The 13946-nt window shown below is 37.1% G+C and overlaps 1 protein-coding gene across 2 annotated transcripts in view; it reads right to left on the bottom strand.

Moving 5' to 3' along the window:
* The window catches only part of COL1A1 (collagen type I alpha 1 chain), a 39540-nt gene extending 32565 nt beyond the window's left edge, over positions 1 to 6975 (bottom strand). Inside the window, exons 1-8 of one of the 2 annotated variants that reach the window (XM_015810410.1) lie at positions 6780 to 6975; positions 4489 to 4680; positions 3549 to 3586; positions 3391 to 3426; positions 2679 to 2771; positions 2512 to 2583; positions 1377 to 1421; positions 148 to 201 (exon numbers count right to left, since the gene is read on the bottom strand). In XM_015810410.1, the coding sequence (XP_015665896.1) occupies positions 148 to 201; positions 1377 to 1421; positions 2512 to 2583; positions 2679 to 2771; positions 3391 to 3426; positions 3549 to 3586; positions 4489 to 4680; positions 6780 to 6861 (612 nt within the window). In that variant the 5' untranslated portion in view covers positions 6862 to 6975. The remainder of the gene's footprint in view (positions 1 to 147; positions 202 to 1376; positions 1422 to 2511; positions 2584 to 2678; positions 2772 to 3390; positions 3427 to 3548; positions 3587 to 4488; positions 4681 to 6779) is intronic. The other variant, XM_015810409.1, reaches the window with a different exon arrangement.
* Positions 6976 to 13946: the final 6971 nt, after the last annotated feature.

Raw genomic sequence — 13946 nt, 5'->3', positions numbered from 1 at the left:
ATTTAAAGACTATTCTAGGTAATAAAGAATAAATTTAAAAAAGACAACTGCAAGGGAAAAAAATTGAAGACTGTTCTGGCTGGCTATAATCATAATAGCTCCCCCCATCCACCCCCAAAAGGCAAAAGAACATCAAGCAATACTTACAGAAGAACCAGGCTCTCCGGGCTCACCAGGGGGACCTTGGAAACCTTGGGGGCCCTGGAGGTTTAAAATAGGGACATATATGTTAAAAAGAAAGCAATTCCAAAGAACACCCCTATTTGTTCTGGGCTGCATTATTGAGGATCCATAAACATTTGCTGCCATGTCCCAAATTTGCTTTTCAAAACGCAACTGGTCTTTCCTTGCTTTTTTTTCTTGAAGATGTTTCTTCAGTTTCTTGGATGAGAAGCAAAACATCTTCAAGGGAAAAAACAAAGAAAGTCCAGCTGCCTTTTGAAAAGCACCTTTGGGACAACATGACCTGGATGACTGAGAATCTCCACAGACACTTTCAGCCGTGGACCTTTCATTTCCATTTCTGACTGCTGCCTGCAGTTGGCCAGTCATGAAAAATTCCTTTCATCTGTGAAGCTAACTGTTTTCCCACACTGTTAATTTACTGTTTTCCCACACTGTTAATTTACTGAATTTCTCTTCGCTCCATTTTTATTATTCTAATATAGGTCTCTGTTAGGGATATTTTGACCCAAAGATCACTGAGGCTGAATGGTTGACTGTGCAGGCAAATAAAAAGAAGCAAAATTTGAGAAAATAGAGAAAATAGAGAGCAGATCAAAGAGGAATTAAATCCCCCTATCATATTAGGATTAGATTTAGTGTAGAAGGAATGGATTTAAGAAAGTCTTGTTTATTTATTTATCTACAATAAGCAAGTTCTGCAAAGCAAATGATGTTTCATGTTTGTTTCTCTGAATGAATGCATATTGTGCATTCCTAGGTTTAAAATTGTACAAGGAAGGTGGCATCTCCAATATCATAGAGGGAAACAAATATAACATCTTCTTTACTTGTTTGCAACTCTGGATTGTCTGCAAAGTTTGTAAATAATAGTAGGCCTTCCACAGAAAATTGCTATTAACACCTTTGCATTAAAAAAAAACCTCCCCTCCAGTTCCGTATGGGATTCTGCACAATTTAAGCAGAAATTTTGTACTAATTCTGAATACGTGTGGCTGATATTAATAGCTGAGCAGGGCATAAAATTCTTGTTGTCTGCAACATGACAGTCCTCACTTTTACAAAGTCTCTGCTCTTGAAAAGAGAGGAAGGAATAAAAAGATTTTGAAACATTCCCCTTGAATATAGTACCAAATTTACATATTTTTGTTATAAAAAGTTCATTCTTAAAAAGGAAGACAGAAAATACTTACAGGAGCACCAGGGGGCCCGGGAAGACCACGGGGACCAGCTGGACCCTAAACATCACCAAGAAATAAATAGTCAGCTTACACTGAATTGGTACAATTTCTCCTTCACCTCGGTGGACATCTATGTTCTTGAAGTCTATATAATTATCATATTGGCCTGATCTTGTTTGATCATTTTGAAATGTTCATTAACCATATATTGTAGGACTGTTTTGTTGAGGAAGCCTGGCCTTGTATATCATTTTCTAAATTAACTTTCTTCAGTCTTTTCTAAACAATCTTTTCATAACTCATAGCCCAGTTTCAGCTTCCACACTGATTTTCAAAAATGCATTTTATAATTGCTATGTTAACAGTTAAATGTAATTTGCAATCTCTCTAATGATGGGTGAGTTGCCATTAGCTTTTGCTTAAGGTGAATCATAAGGCAAAATGCATAAATCCCTCTTGAGCAAAACATATGAATATTGCTTTCTTCTTTTCAGAAAAGTAGGCTGTACATTTCTGCTACACTTAAAACTATATTAAAGGATGAATTTAAGCCATGGTTGTTCCTATTACTTTTTTATTATAAAAAATGTAGCTATAATAATCACAGCTTAAATTCAAGCTGTTGTCTTTAACTGCAATTCTCCATTCAGTTAAGAAGACAATGTAATTATAATCTTTAAGAAGCCACTGTAACATTATGGTCTTAAATCCCACTGATTGCAATGACCTGCTTTTTTATAACTAAAGTGCCTCTGCTAGTTGTATAAAGTTTTATTATAAATCAAACATGCTATCATTATGGGCCTTAATTAAATGAGTGAATACCCATTACTTGAATTTCCTGTCTAATTCCACTGCTTTTCTGCAGTACTTTTTCCTACAAAATAAACCCCACCACAGGTGAACCCTTGCTTCTTCACTGAACTCTTCTGAGGACACCTGTGTCTATATTTCCATAGATTCACCTTCTGGCCTTCATAATTATTGAACCAGAAAGAGTCAACTCATTCCCATCATATAACTTGAAGTATATATCGATTAGCAGCTTTCAATGTTTTTCTTCTTCTTCCTCCTCCTCCTCCTCCTCAGTCACCCCTTCCCCCTCAACTAGCATTTTCCCCAAAGATTGAAGAGCACCAGCACTTACCATTGGGCCAGGAACAGCAAGACCAGCACCACCAGATTTTTCATCATAATAAGACATTTGTGGAGCAAAGTTCTAGCAGAGGAAAGAGTGAAAGGAGGACATGTGAACAGGTACTTAAACATGAATGCCACATAAGTAAATGGAATAACAAAGTTAATGTTGCTTACTCCGCCAAGGCCAGAGGGACCAGGGGGGCCTGGAGGTCCAGGAAGACCAGATTGTCCAGGGATGCCATCTCTGCCAGGGGGGCCTGTAAGTCCCTGAAAATAAATATAGCAAGAAGTCAGACATTGCTATTATGAAAGTATATTCTCATTCATGGGCAAGATCAGAACTTGTTGGAAATTCCCTACAGCTCTGCAAAATTTGGATGGAGGATACTTTAACATTGCCCATAAACCTTAAAAAAAACCCTGACTACAACTGGGATGGGAATTTTTTTAAAAAAATATCAAATAATAGTAACCCTGTAAAAGTAACCCTTGTAACCCATGTAAAAGTCATGTATATATTTAAACAAATCTAAAGTTAAATATTAAAAATGTCATGAGATTTTAATTTTTGTGCTACTTTATCTTATTTTTATTTTAGAAAGTTATAGCAAGTCAATGAAACTGGAGCATACTTCCCATTGGATGAGGTGCAACAAATGTAGCCATAAGTTAGTTTCACTTTGAATATTTTATGGGCAGAATAGTGTGTGTTTGTAATACAAATCATAAAAATATAGCAAATGTGTATGAGCAATTATAGGCCAAATTACCGATCTCCAATATTACATTGCAGTATTACATAATGTTTTGTCATACTTTTGAACATGGCTTTTATGTTTTTATCTTTAAAGTTGAACTACAATCAGCCAAACCTGTAGATACCTACCCTATCTCCTTTGGGGCCTGGTTCTCCTTTAGGACCCTGCCAAATGAAAAAATAATAATAAAGTGATTATTCATATTGCTACATGAATAAAAAAATGACATAGCTAAAAAATTGAAGTTTGGATTGCAAAAAAAAAGAGAAAATAATAATTAATTTACCTCTACACCGGTGACTTCTGGGTAAGCAGGAATAGAATCTTGAATATAAAATGTAAAAGAGTATTAAGAACCAGAAACTGTGATCAGTTTAATTGTTTTTTATAAGCTTCTACCTTTTTCCTTTCTGTCATGAGATTTTTAATGTAATGAAATTTATGCGTTAAACATGCTTATCAGACTCCCAGTCTTCTGCTGGATGAATCCAGTTAATTTCAAAAGATAATAGAACATTGAAACTCCTATGATCATTGGCCTAATTAGAAAATGCTATATATGATTATTAATGCCAATCAGATTTCAAATTGCACACCTTTCAGAAAAATACAGTACTACCCAATTTCCTTTCCATGATATGCTACTTTGCTATGCAATGAAGCTTTGATATGGTAGCCTGAAAGCATCTTGGCCAAGCTTCACTTTCCTCAAATCTTGCCTAGACTCATAGATGTTATCTCCCTTGCCAGCTTTCTCCCTGCCTGCAAATGATTTTCATAAATATTTATATTAAATCCAAATGAATAGATTGAGATGGAAAGAGATCAGAAAGTGGCCTTGGGAAAGAACAATGATTTGCCATTAGTATTTCAAATGAAAACACAGTATTAAGTAACTATATAGGTGACAAACAGATTGTTGGATAAATAAATGTTAAACTGAATGTTTAAAAGATGATTGGTTCATATAGGCATGGCTGGTTAGTTTTAAAATTAGATGATTTTTTTTTGCAAGCGAAGAAGAAGAATAGAAATGGATACATAATTGGAAGTAAATTTAAGTACTTCAAGTAAATGGTGGATGGTTTTGACTAAAATGGACTAATAATGGATAACTACCAGAATATATGAGAATGTATGAGTGACAGTTCTGGCTGTCAGAAGAAAGCAGAGAAATGGGATGGGATGATAAAGTAGATAAGAAGGAGATATACTGTAGCTCATACCGGATCCAGGACAAACTGCACAACATTCGCCTGGAGAAACTATAGCATTGGGGCAGTTTGACATATCTGTACACACAATGACTTCACATACGGGGTAACCATGATCACACAGGCACAACACACACTTTTCAGGCCTCCAATATGATTTGTCTTTGTAGATTTTTCCATTGTGTGTGCAGCTTCCAGGTTCTACTGTAGAAGATGACAATAAAAGAAACAAGACGCAGATGTGAACAGCTGTTCTTTGGGCCAAGGGCTAACGAGGGTAGAAAAATGGAAGGCATTTTAAGAACAGTGCCACTTGAACAACACATGCGTGTTTTGGTGTTTTTCTCAGCATTTGCTTTCTTTTCTTGAACTGTTCTGACTTGATTCTCTGTGGGGTTTTTAAAACCTCATCTGCTTTTCATCAAGCACAGTTCTATGACACAGGAAGCGAGCTCACTCCACAGTAACTCTTTCCAGTTGCTTTGGAATTTAAACAAAACCTCTAGCCAGTTGTTACATCCAATTCGTAACCTCAGCATTCTGGCACTGAAGCCAAACCAAACACAAGGCAAGGAAAAATAAATTAATAATCTTTTGAAGAAGAAAAAAAGAGATGGGGGAGAAGGAGAGAGAGAAAAACAAAAATGGCATCTGAATCGAAAGATGATTCATGAATGGGAAGGAATGGTTTCTTATCAGTAACATGTGCTTTTAGGAAATTGGATCAAAGGAATTTCAGAGAGAAGGCATAGTGTGTGAGAGCCATGCAAGGCAATTTCCACAAGGCAGGTGCAATGGACTTGGATGAAATATTTTGTTAGCTCTGTGCATGTTATATAGAGTAGATCTAGCTAGGCCAAGAGTGGTAATTAAAGGAGAAAACCAAAATAAATAATTTTTCTAATACATGTCATTTCAAAAAAATATATAAAAGAACACCATAATTAGAAATCTTGATACAGAGCCAGGTGCTTTTAAAATTGAATACTTCCTTTTTTAAAAGAGTGTATGGTTTCAATGTCAGACTCCCCAAACCAGAAAAATATTTATTTCACTTTGCACCAGTGGATGAGAAATAACAAGATGAGAGTAAGTAGTTTCTAGGAAATGCTTTTTTAAAAAAGCAAGAAGAGAAAACGGTCCACAGAGATTTAGGAAAATAAAATTTCCCTGAACTTTGCAATAAAACTACAAATTATCCACAAGATGGCAGCAAAATATCCACAATTTGAGATCTGACGTCACCAAAGTTCTCTGCTAAGGCATGTCAATTTTCTTTCCTTCCAAAGTGGGCAGGAATTGTGTTCAACAGGCATATTTAATCCTTGACTCCAGAAAGAGTCTCATTTTGATTGATGTCGATTCCTTTCAAGGCCACCCCCACAACCCAGTTGGAAGGCTACCTCGGAATGGCTTGGTAGCCAAAAGCAAGATAATTTCTTCATGGCCACTAGATGGCACTACTGGATATTTTTGATTAGAGGCGATAAGTCCCTTGAAACCTTCGCCGTCCAAAAGGCTTTGTCTGTGAAATGATGTCTAGACTTTTGTGCTTTATAGATTGCTGAAACATTTTCCTTATGAATCATTTTCAAGGTCCCCTCCCCCCCAGCACACACACACACACTCTTAATGGTTTTGTGATAGCTTCTGCAGGCTTCTTCAGCAAGGTAGTACGACAGGCTTACTTTCTATACTTCCGGTGGCTCACAATCTTTGTGCTTTAGTTTTCTAAGCAACTTTCCAATGACTTTTCCATCATTTGCTGAATACCCCTTTCTTGTCCCTCTCCGATGACAGCCACTCCCATTCCCTCTCACAAACTCTGCTTTACTGAACTTGGCAAGAAGGCGGGGCAAGGCTTTGAATTGGTCCAACTTGTTTTTCCCCAAGGCAAAGAAAAAAGGGAGGGAGGGGAACCAACCCCCCCTACCATGCCTAAGGCTATCTACAGCTGCTTAAGTTTGCTTTTCGAAAGGTTCATGTTCTCCATTAAATACTGCACTATCGTGGATATAAAAGAAGACAGGTGAAATAAAGTTTTTTTTTCTTTTCAGTCTTCCAAAAAAGTTCTTTCCCTGCATTCAAGGTAGTCTTAAAAGCTTCAGGAAGGTCAAGGAGATGTACTGATCTTCCCCTCTTAACAACAATAACAGTCTCAGAATTTATTATCACATGTACTTTCTTTGCCCAGATGTATTTCTCTACCTTTCAAATTACAGCAGATATAACAAGAATTTCAATTACAGCAAAACAGATGACAAAGGCTAACAGAGTGAAAGAAGATAAAGGACCATACATACCATCTTCTTCATCTTGACCTTTGGTGAGTAGAACAGTTGCTGCTATCAAAAGCAGTAACCGGGAATCCACAAAGCTGAACATGTCTAAATATTAGACATGAAGACTCTTTGTATCCTGGGTTCTGCTTTAGTGTCCAGTCATACAGGGATGGTCTGCTTTATGTAGTTCCACTCCAGACCCCAGCAGAAACTTCCTACTGACTCTGTCAAGTTTTTAGGTTCCCTTTTTATATGGTCCAATGTCCTAGAGGTGGATCCCTTCTTCGCTTGCTTCTGAGTGTTGAAGGGGGGGGGCTGGATTTTGGGCCAGCCTCTCAGCCAATCAGCAAATGCAGTCTACCCTCAGACACACACACCACACACAGACACACATGCATGCACCCACTCCCACAAAGTTGAGAAGCCAAGCCAAGCCCCTTTTTATCCAGTCTCAAAAGAATGGACCATGTTAACTTCCAAACTAGTGGAAGTTTTCATTTGGCAGTGAGCTTTTCAAGAAGAGGGTGGACTAGAAGGGATATGAACTGAGGGAATGTACATGGGGGGAAAGGAAGAGGAAAAAGGAAGGCAAGTTTCTTGGGAAAGTAGGAACTACAGGAAAGTTCAGAAGAAGAGTGTTGCAAAAATCGAATATCCAAAGGCACGCAGTTACAGAAAATTGTACGCTGGAATTTGGAACTTCTGCATAATCTAATAAAGCATCTATGAAGGTGGGGCACCAGAGGGTGATATAGAGCAAAGCATGCATTTCTTTCTAAATAGCTTTTCTTCTTAAAATATGAACAAAGCAAACTTTTAGAGATTATGGGAGCTTTCGTTAAATATCCATTAATGTTGGTTATACTATGATTTGCTTAAGTTTGGATGATTTTTGCCTTCCTCCACTTCTCTCTCCATTTCAGAGAGTTGGAATAACTTATTTAATTTAAAAAAATAGAAATAAATGTAAAGTGAAAAAAAGAAAGTGATTTAAAGGTCCCACTGCAGTTTCTCCTGCTTAGAAAACATGCTAAAGAAATGGGGAGAGATTGCAAAATTAATAAAAAAGAAAAGTAGAAGGGCAAAGTCATGAGATACTCCTATGATTTAGCAGCTTCTTCTGTGCTGAAGGACTCTAATGTGTGTATTGAGTTCTTTGACCCACCAATGTGTCTCTATCCACTTCTTTATTCCTATGGATGGGAACTGCATGTATGAATTGTTCCACACACAAAGCTCACAGTCCAGATATCTGTACTTATTACTGATTGCAACAGAAACTTTTGAACCTTATCTTCAACACATTGTCCTGGAAATTCCATAGAAATCAATAGTACATAAATCTGGGAAAGACTGATATAAATATCACTTCAATGGGAACTTTCATTTAAGTCAATACATTGAGCTGAAACATTTCGCTACCATATTCTGGTTCTTTAGCCTCTAAATATTGCAGCTATGTACACATGGAGTGGTATCTACATATCTGTTTTGTTTCTCTAAACAGTATTATGTAGATTAACCCTGTCAGAATGTCAAGATTTGTATGGTCAGGATAGACTGCAGCATACGAACTTAACATGAATAAACACATTTTAAAGTACTTTAAATTTAAAGTTTTTTAAATTGAAAATAAAATGTTACTTATGACACAGACCATTATTTTATTATTAGAGATGTGACTTCAATATTGATAAATTCAGTTTCCCCACCCATTCCATTATTTTATTGATCACTTCTTCTGCAAAAATTTAAATGGAAACTGCAAAGATTCCTTGTAACGATAACAAGAAGCATTTCAAAATATAAGAATACGTTTTTTATGATTTATTATTAGACCCATTGTAGCTTTTTGTTTAAATCCTTAAGGCATCTTCCTACTTGTTTTTTTTAAGTAATAAAAGAAAAAAATGTTATTGGCAAGGATCCATAAATGTTCAAAAGCGCAAAGAGCCACGTTGGTTGGAAAAAGAAGCACCATTGTAACGACAGCACATAAGACACGGTACCATTTTTAGAAGCTGCAATTACGGTTGTGTTTAAATGTGTGTGTATCTTTACCAGCTATGGTAAACCATACCTTTCAACTCCTGGACTCTAAAATGAGGGTCGGAAAGCTTCTAAATGAGGGACATCCTGAGACAAAACATTTTGGAATAAAAGACATCAGGAGAGTTAGCTTCCCATGAAGAAATAAACACGCAAAGAGTGTATGTCTGAAGAAGTGGAGAGCTAGATACATTTTTTTTAAAAATGTTGCCTTAGAAATTTAGGATTTAAGATGGATCTGTGACATAGGTCACTAGCATCCTAAAACACGATAAATGCCTGCCAGTCATACCTTTTCAACAAAAAAATATTAGAATGCCAAGTGGTCTGAAACTCACTTTTTGAGAGGAGGGGAACGAAAAGTCCCCCACACTTGCTGTCAGTCAGGTAGCACATGCATTTAATAAATTAATGAAAATCTCAGCTGCATTGGCATTTGATCCTAGTCATGACAACAAAATGGTATATATTGTGATGTCACAGTGTAAGCACTATGGTAGTTCATTTTGTCATTGCCCCCTTTCCCTTGCCTGCCCTGAGCACACCAAAGCTCAGCTGGCAAATATGCCAAAAATCAGGGACGCTAAAAAGCTGAATGAGATCTATAGAACATAGAGCTTCATCAATGATATTAATCAGAGTGCCTTGACAGAGCTGAATACATAGCAACAGCAGTTGTTTTATTTTTCAGTGCCTATAACTATGCACAAGGCAAAATAATAATATACATCAAAGTGAACACAACTCACTAAAATCCAACTGAAGATCACAGCTAAAACAGAATGTCCAATAACATTTAAGAAATATTATTAAGATCTATATCTACAATCTATTTTAGATTAAGATCTATATCTAAAATAAAATAAATATTAAATATTATTAAGACTTATATCTAAAATAAATACTTAAATCACAAAGAAGTACTTAAATCATAAAGCCCACAAAAAAGAAATGTAACACATTTTAAAATTTTGATCAAACTACAAGTGTAATTCCAGTAGAAGAGTTCATTTCAGAACAGATTACTAATGAGAATACATTTTAAATATTACAACCTTTTATAATTTGACATATCCTGGACTACAAGCTCCATTCTCTCTACTTGCTATTGGTGTGCTGACGGGTACAATATAAATGTATTTTTTTAAATTATAGGACAATATTATTTTATGAGCTGCCCAGGCTTATGGTTACAATATGAGAAGTTATGTGTTTTAAAATCAAATCAAATCAAATCAAATCAAAAGTTGTAGTTGGAGTTTTGTTACATTTTCAAGTAGTTTGGCACCAATGGACAGAATGTCCTTTTCTGTTCATATATTGTCCCCAAAGTTTGGGGGAGAAACAATACCAAACTTTCATCCTATACCACCTCTTCATCAGGCTTCATTTTTCACTGTGGTCAATGAGAATTTGGGTAAGAATAAGAAGGACTAGGAAATGTTGCTGATATATATATATATGTTTGTATGTATACATACATACATACATACATACATACATACATACATACATACATATATCAAATAGCTTAACTAGGATGCCACACTATTTCTAGAGAAGAATGAGTTAATAATTTTCCACATAATAATGTTTTGTATAATAAACGGAATAATTAATTGAGCATAATTTGGATGTGGCTTATAATGCATTGCCATTTTAATTTAATTCTCCTTCAGCGAACACAGAGTTAGTTTATAAAGTGTTTGTATGTGCAATTAGGTCTGAGGGATAAACTAAGACTACTTACAGCAACTTTGACAGATGCTGATATCACTTAGTTTTTAGTATTCAGTTACCTCAGTCCCATGCCTTGGGTGTGAATTTTGATGAGACATGACATGGGTCTGGCCCAGGTGATCTCTGGCCCACAGCAGAACATTTTTTGTGCTACATGCTAGGCTTTGTAGTGGTTGTGAAGTGATCTTCTGAGGGAGAACATTGTGATGGTCAGATCATTCTATATTGTACCTGTCTGTTGTTGCCTCACTTGATCACTGCAATAGAGGTGGGCCAATTTAAATGGCCCACTCAGGTGACTAATGGATCTGGATAGTTTCTTAAGTATATTTATGGACATTCCCAGAAATAATAATTTTTTATTATACAAGAAACTTCCCTCTATCCCCTCCACAATGCTGATTTTCATGAAAAAAGAGAAAAAGATGTCTGGTGTCTTTTTTTTTCAGCAAAACCACCCAGAACTGTGGTGCTACACATTTCTATTAATTTGTTAAATGTTAATAAAATCTAAAATATTGTCTTTACTAAGCCTACATTGAGGTAGATTAAGCCTACTTCAAAATGTTATTAAGAGGCTAAAATGTACAAAAATAAATAAAACCATTCCACGTACATGTCTCTTGTAAAACTCACTATGATTCTGGGCCAAATTGCTGGCTCTGTAATTTTCCAGAATGGGAAGTTCCTAAAAACAGAGAAGGTTTTTAGGAAAGCATCATGGCATTCAGTGATCAAATCTAGATTCTCCCTATAAAAATTTCCAGGTTCAGTTCTGGCATCACTTGAGTCAAACCCTAGAGATCTGCTGACCATTATTGTTTCTATGTTAGGTAGCCTCAATGGCACAGAGTTCTTAAAGAAGAGATCACAGATGACCTATTAACTAGCAGTGCTAATTCCCAAGTTTTGAAGTCCCCCTGAGACTTGCCTTTCTCACTAGGGTTCCTGATCTCGCAGTGTTGAAGCATGGCAGCTAAAAATTATTTAAGGTGAATTTTAGACTTAGATCTCTTATATTATTTTCTTGGATATTTTGTGCAATATAGAAATTGTATTAGGATGGGATCGCGAACCTTGGCTAGTTTGCTATCCCAGCAAACGACTTTGATATCCCCCAAGTCAGTCCTGATAATGATCATAGAAAATGTGAAAATGGGTTCCCTTTGGTTGCTTCTCTGTTTGTTCATCTCCCATACAATGCTCGGTCTCTCTCTCTCTCTCTCTCTCTCTCTCTCTCTCTCTCTCTCTCTCTCTCTCTCTCTCTCTCTCTCTCTCTCTCTCTCTTTCTCTCTCTCTCTCTCCCTCTCTCCCTCCCCCCCTCTCTCTCTCTCTCTCTCTCTCCCTCTCCCTCTCTCCCTCCCTCCCTCCCTCCCTCCCTCTCTCTCTCTCTCTCTGTGTGTGTGTGTGTGTGTGTGTGTTTGTGTATTAACAGACTGCAATTAAACACCCAGAGAACTCCACCAAATCAGCTAAATATTTTTTTCTCCTTTAGCAACATTCAAAATATCTGGCAGGCTTTCAAGACTGTATCAACGTAACCCAGACACGTTGCAGGAGACACCCCCCCCCCTCCTAGTCATGATTGCTTTTTTGCAAACTTGTAAAATCTGGATTCTTTCCAGAGTAGATGTGTCTTTAATTTTGGCAGCATGACCAAAAGGAAAAGAATGCCATCACACACATATATTATATATATATTATTTGGAGAGAGAGTGAGACAGAGAAAAAGAAAGAAAGAGAAACAAGAGGCTGGGTTAAAAGGGGGGGAAGGAACGCCACCTCATCACTTGCTCTAAGCAGTTTGGGCTCTGGAATGTGATGGGTTTGCCGGAAAAGAAGAGAAAATGAAGACAAAAATACAGTGCAAAAGGAGGGGGCAGGATAACAGCCATTCTTGTTTTAAGGGGAAAATGGAGAGAGAGAGAGAGGGAGGGAGGGAGGGAGGGAGAGAGGGAGAGAGAGAAAGAGAAGCAGTCGATGCAACAATCCTTGATTGCAATAGAGATCTACAACAGTATACTCTGGAATTAATACAGGTAGTCCTCAACTTACAACCATTCCTTTAGCAATCATTTGAAATTAGAACAACAATGAAAAAAGTGACTTATGGCCGTTTTCCACACTTATAACCATTGCAGCATCCCCATGGTCAAAATTGCAGTGTCCCTGGGTCGTGTGATCACTTTTTGTGATCTTCTGACAAGTAAAGTCAATGGGGAAGCCAGATTCACTTGACAACTGTCTTAGTAACTTAACAACTGCAGTGATTCACTTAACAACTGTGACAAGAAAGATCGTAAAATGGGGCAAAATTCACTTAACTGCCTCACTTAGAAACAGAAATGTGGAGTTCAATTGTGGTTGTAAGTTGAGGACTAGCCATAGTCTTATTGTGTATGTGTGTAATTTTTAGATAGCAATATATAAGCCTTCACTTGCTTCAAAATATAAGCTGGAACTTTATTAGGATCTCTCCCACTCATTCAGAGGAGTGAAGCTCTAAGAATTAGCCCCAAAGTCTTCCCTTAATGAGTATGGAGCCTCTGGGCCCACATCTCATCATAATTGTGTATTTTAATGTATATCTAATGGATCACTACATTTCTCAACAATAAAGCCCTCTGAGAAGCCATTTTCAATAGATATCTCATGAAGAAAAATAATGAAAGATATTTTCTTGTTCTCAGTTGTGTGAATTAATTTGCTTTTGCAAAAAAGAAAAAAAAGTGATTGCTTTCATAACCATCTTCCTATGGGCATTGAGGGGATATTGATGAACCACTGAATCCAACTTCTTGGGGGTAGAATTGCAATCTAGGTGTCACTTAGTTCCAGGTGAAATTGTTGGGAAAAAAACTGCTACACTTGATAACTTTTTTTGCGAATTTTAGCATGGTCCAAGCGCAACCATCTTTGGGACCATTTCATTCATTTTTTAAAGCAATCTGAGGCGATACATATTTATTCAAGAATATCCTCCACTAGGAAGATATAGTTCCGTTGGCATTTCTGTTACATAAAATTACTGCATAGGTGTTGAAGACAAGGGAGTTCCTTGTGAGCAGTTACTATAGATCCATCAGGATGGACTGTTACAGCAATCAGAGATACTGTGATAAAGCTATAGTTGTAGAGGTCTCAATCATCTATCCTACTGATACTGTAAGGAACTCAATTGTCCATCTAAGTAAATCCTAACATACAGGGCTTTTTTTCTCGGAGAAAAGGTGGCGGAACTCAAACCTGGCCACGCCCTCATCAAACCCTAGGACCGCCCCTTTAGAGAACAGGAATGCAAGTAAAATTTGGGAGGGGCTATTTCCGGTGTGGGAGGGGCTATTTCCGGTGCGGCCGGCCCGGAAAAAGGTGCCGGAACGCGGTTCCGCCGCGTTCCGG

This window comes from Protobothrops mucrosquamatus, unplaced genomic scaffold (genome assembly GCF_001527695.2).
Source record: "Protobothrops mucrosquamatus isolate PMUCROS unplaced genomic scaffold, P.Mucros_1.0 scaffold10, whole genome shotgun sequence".
Classification (NCBI taxonomy): Eukaryota; Metazoa; Chordata; class Lepidosauria; order Squamata; family Viperidae; genus Protobothrops; species Protobothrops mucrosquamatus.
The sequence above is the reverse complement of the archived record's forward strand: the minus strand, read 5'-3'. Positions and strand labels throughout refer to the sequence as shown.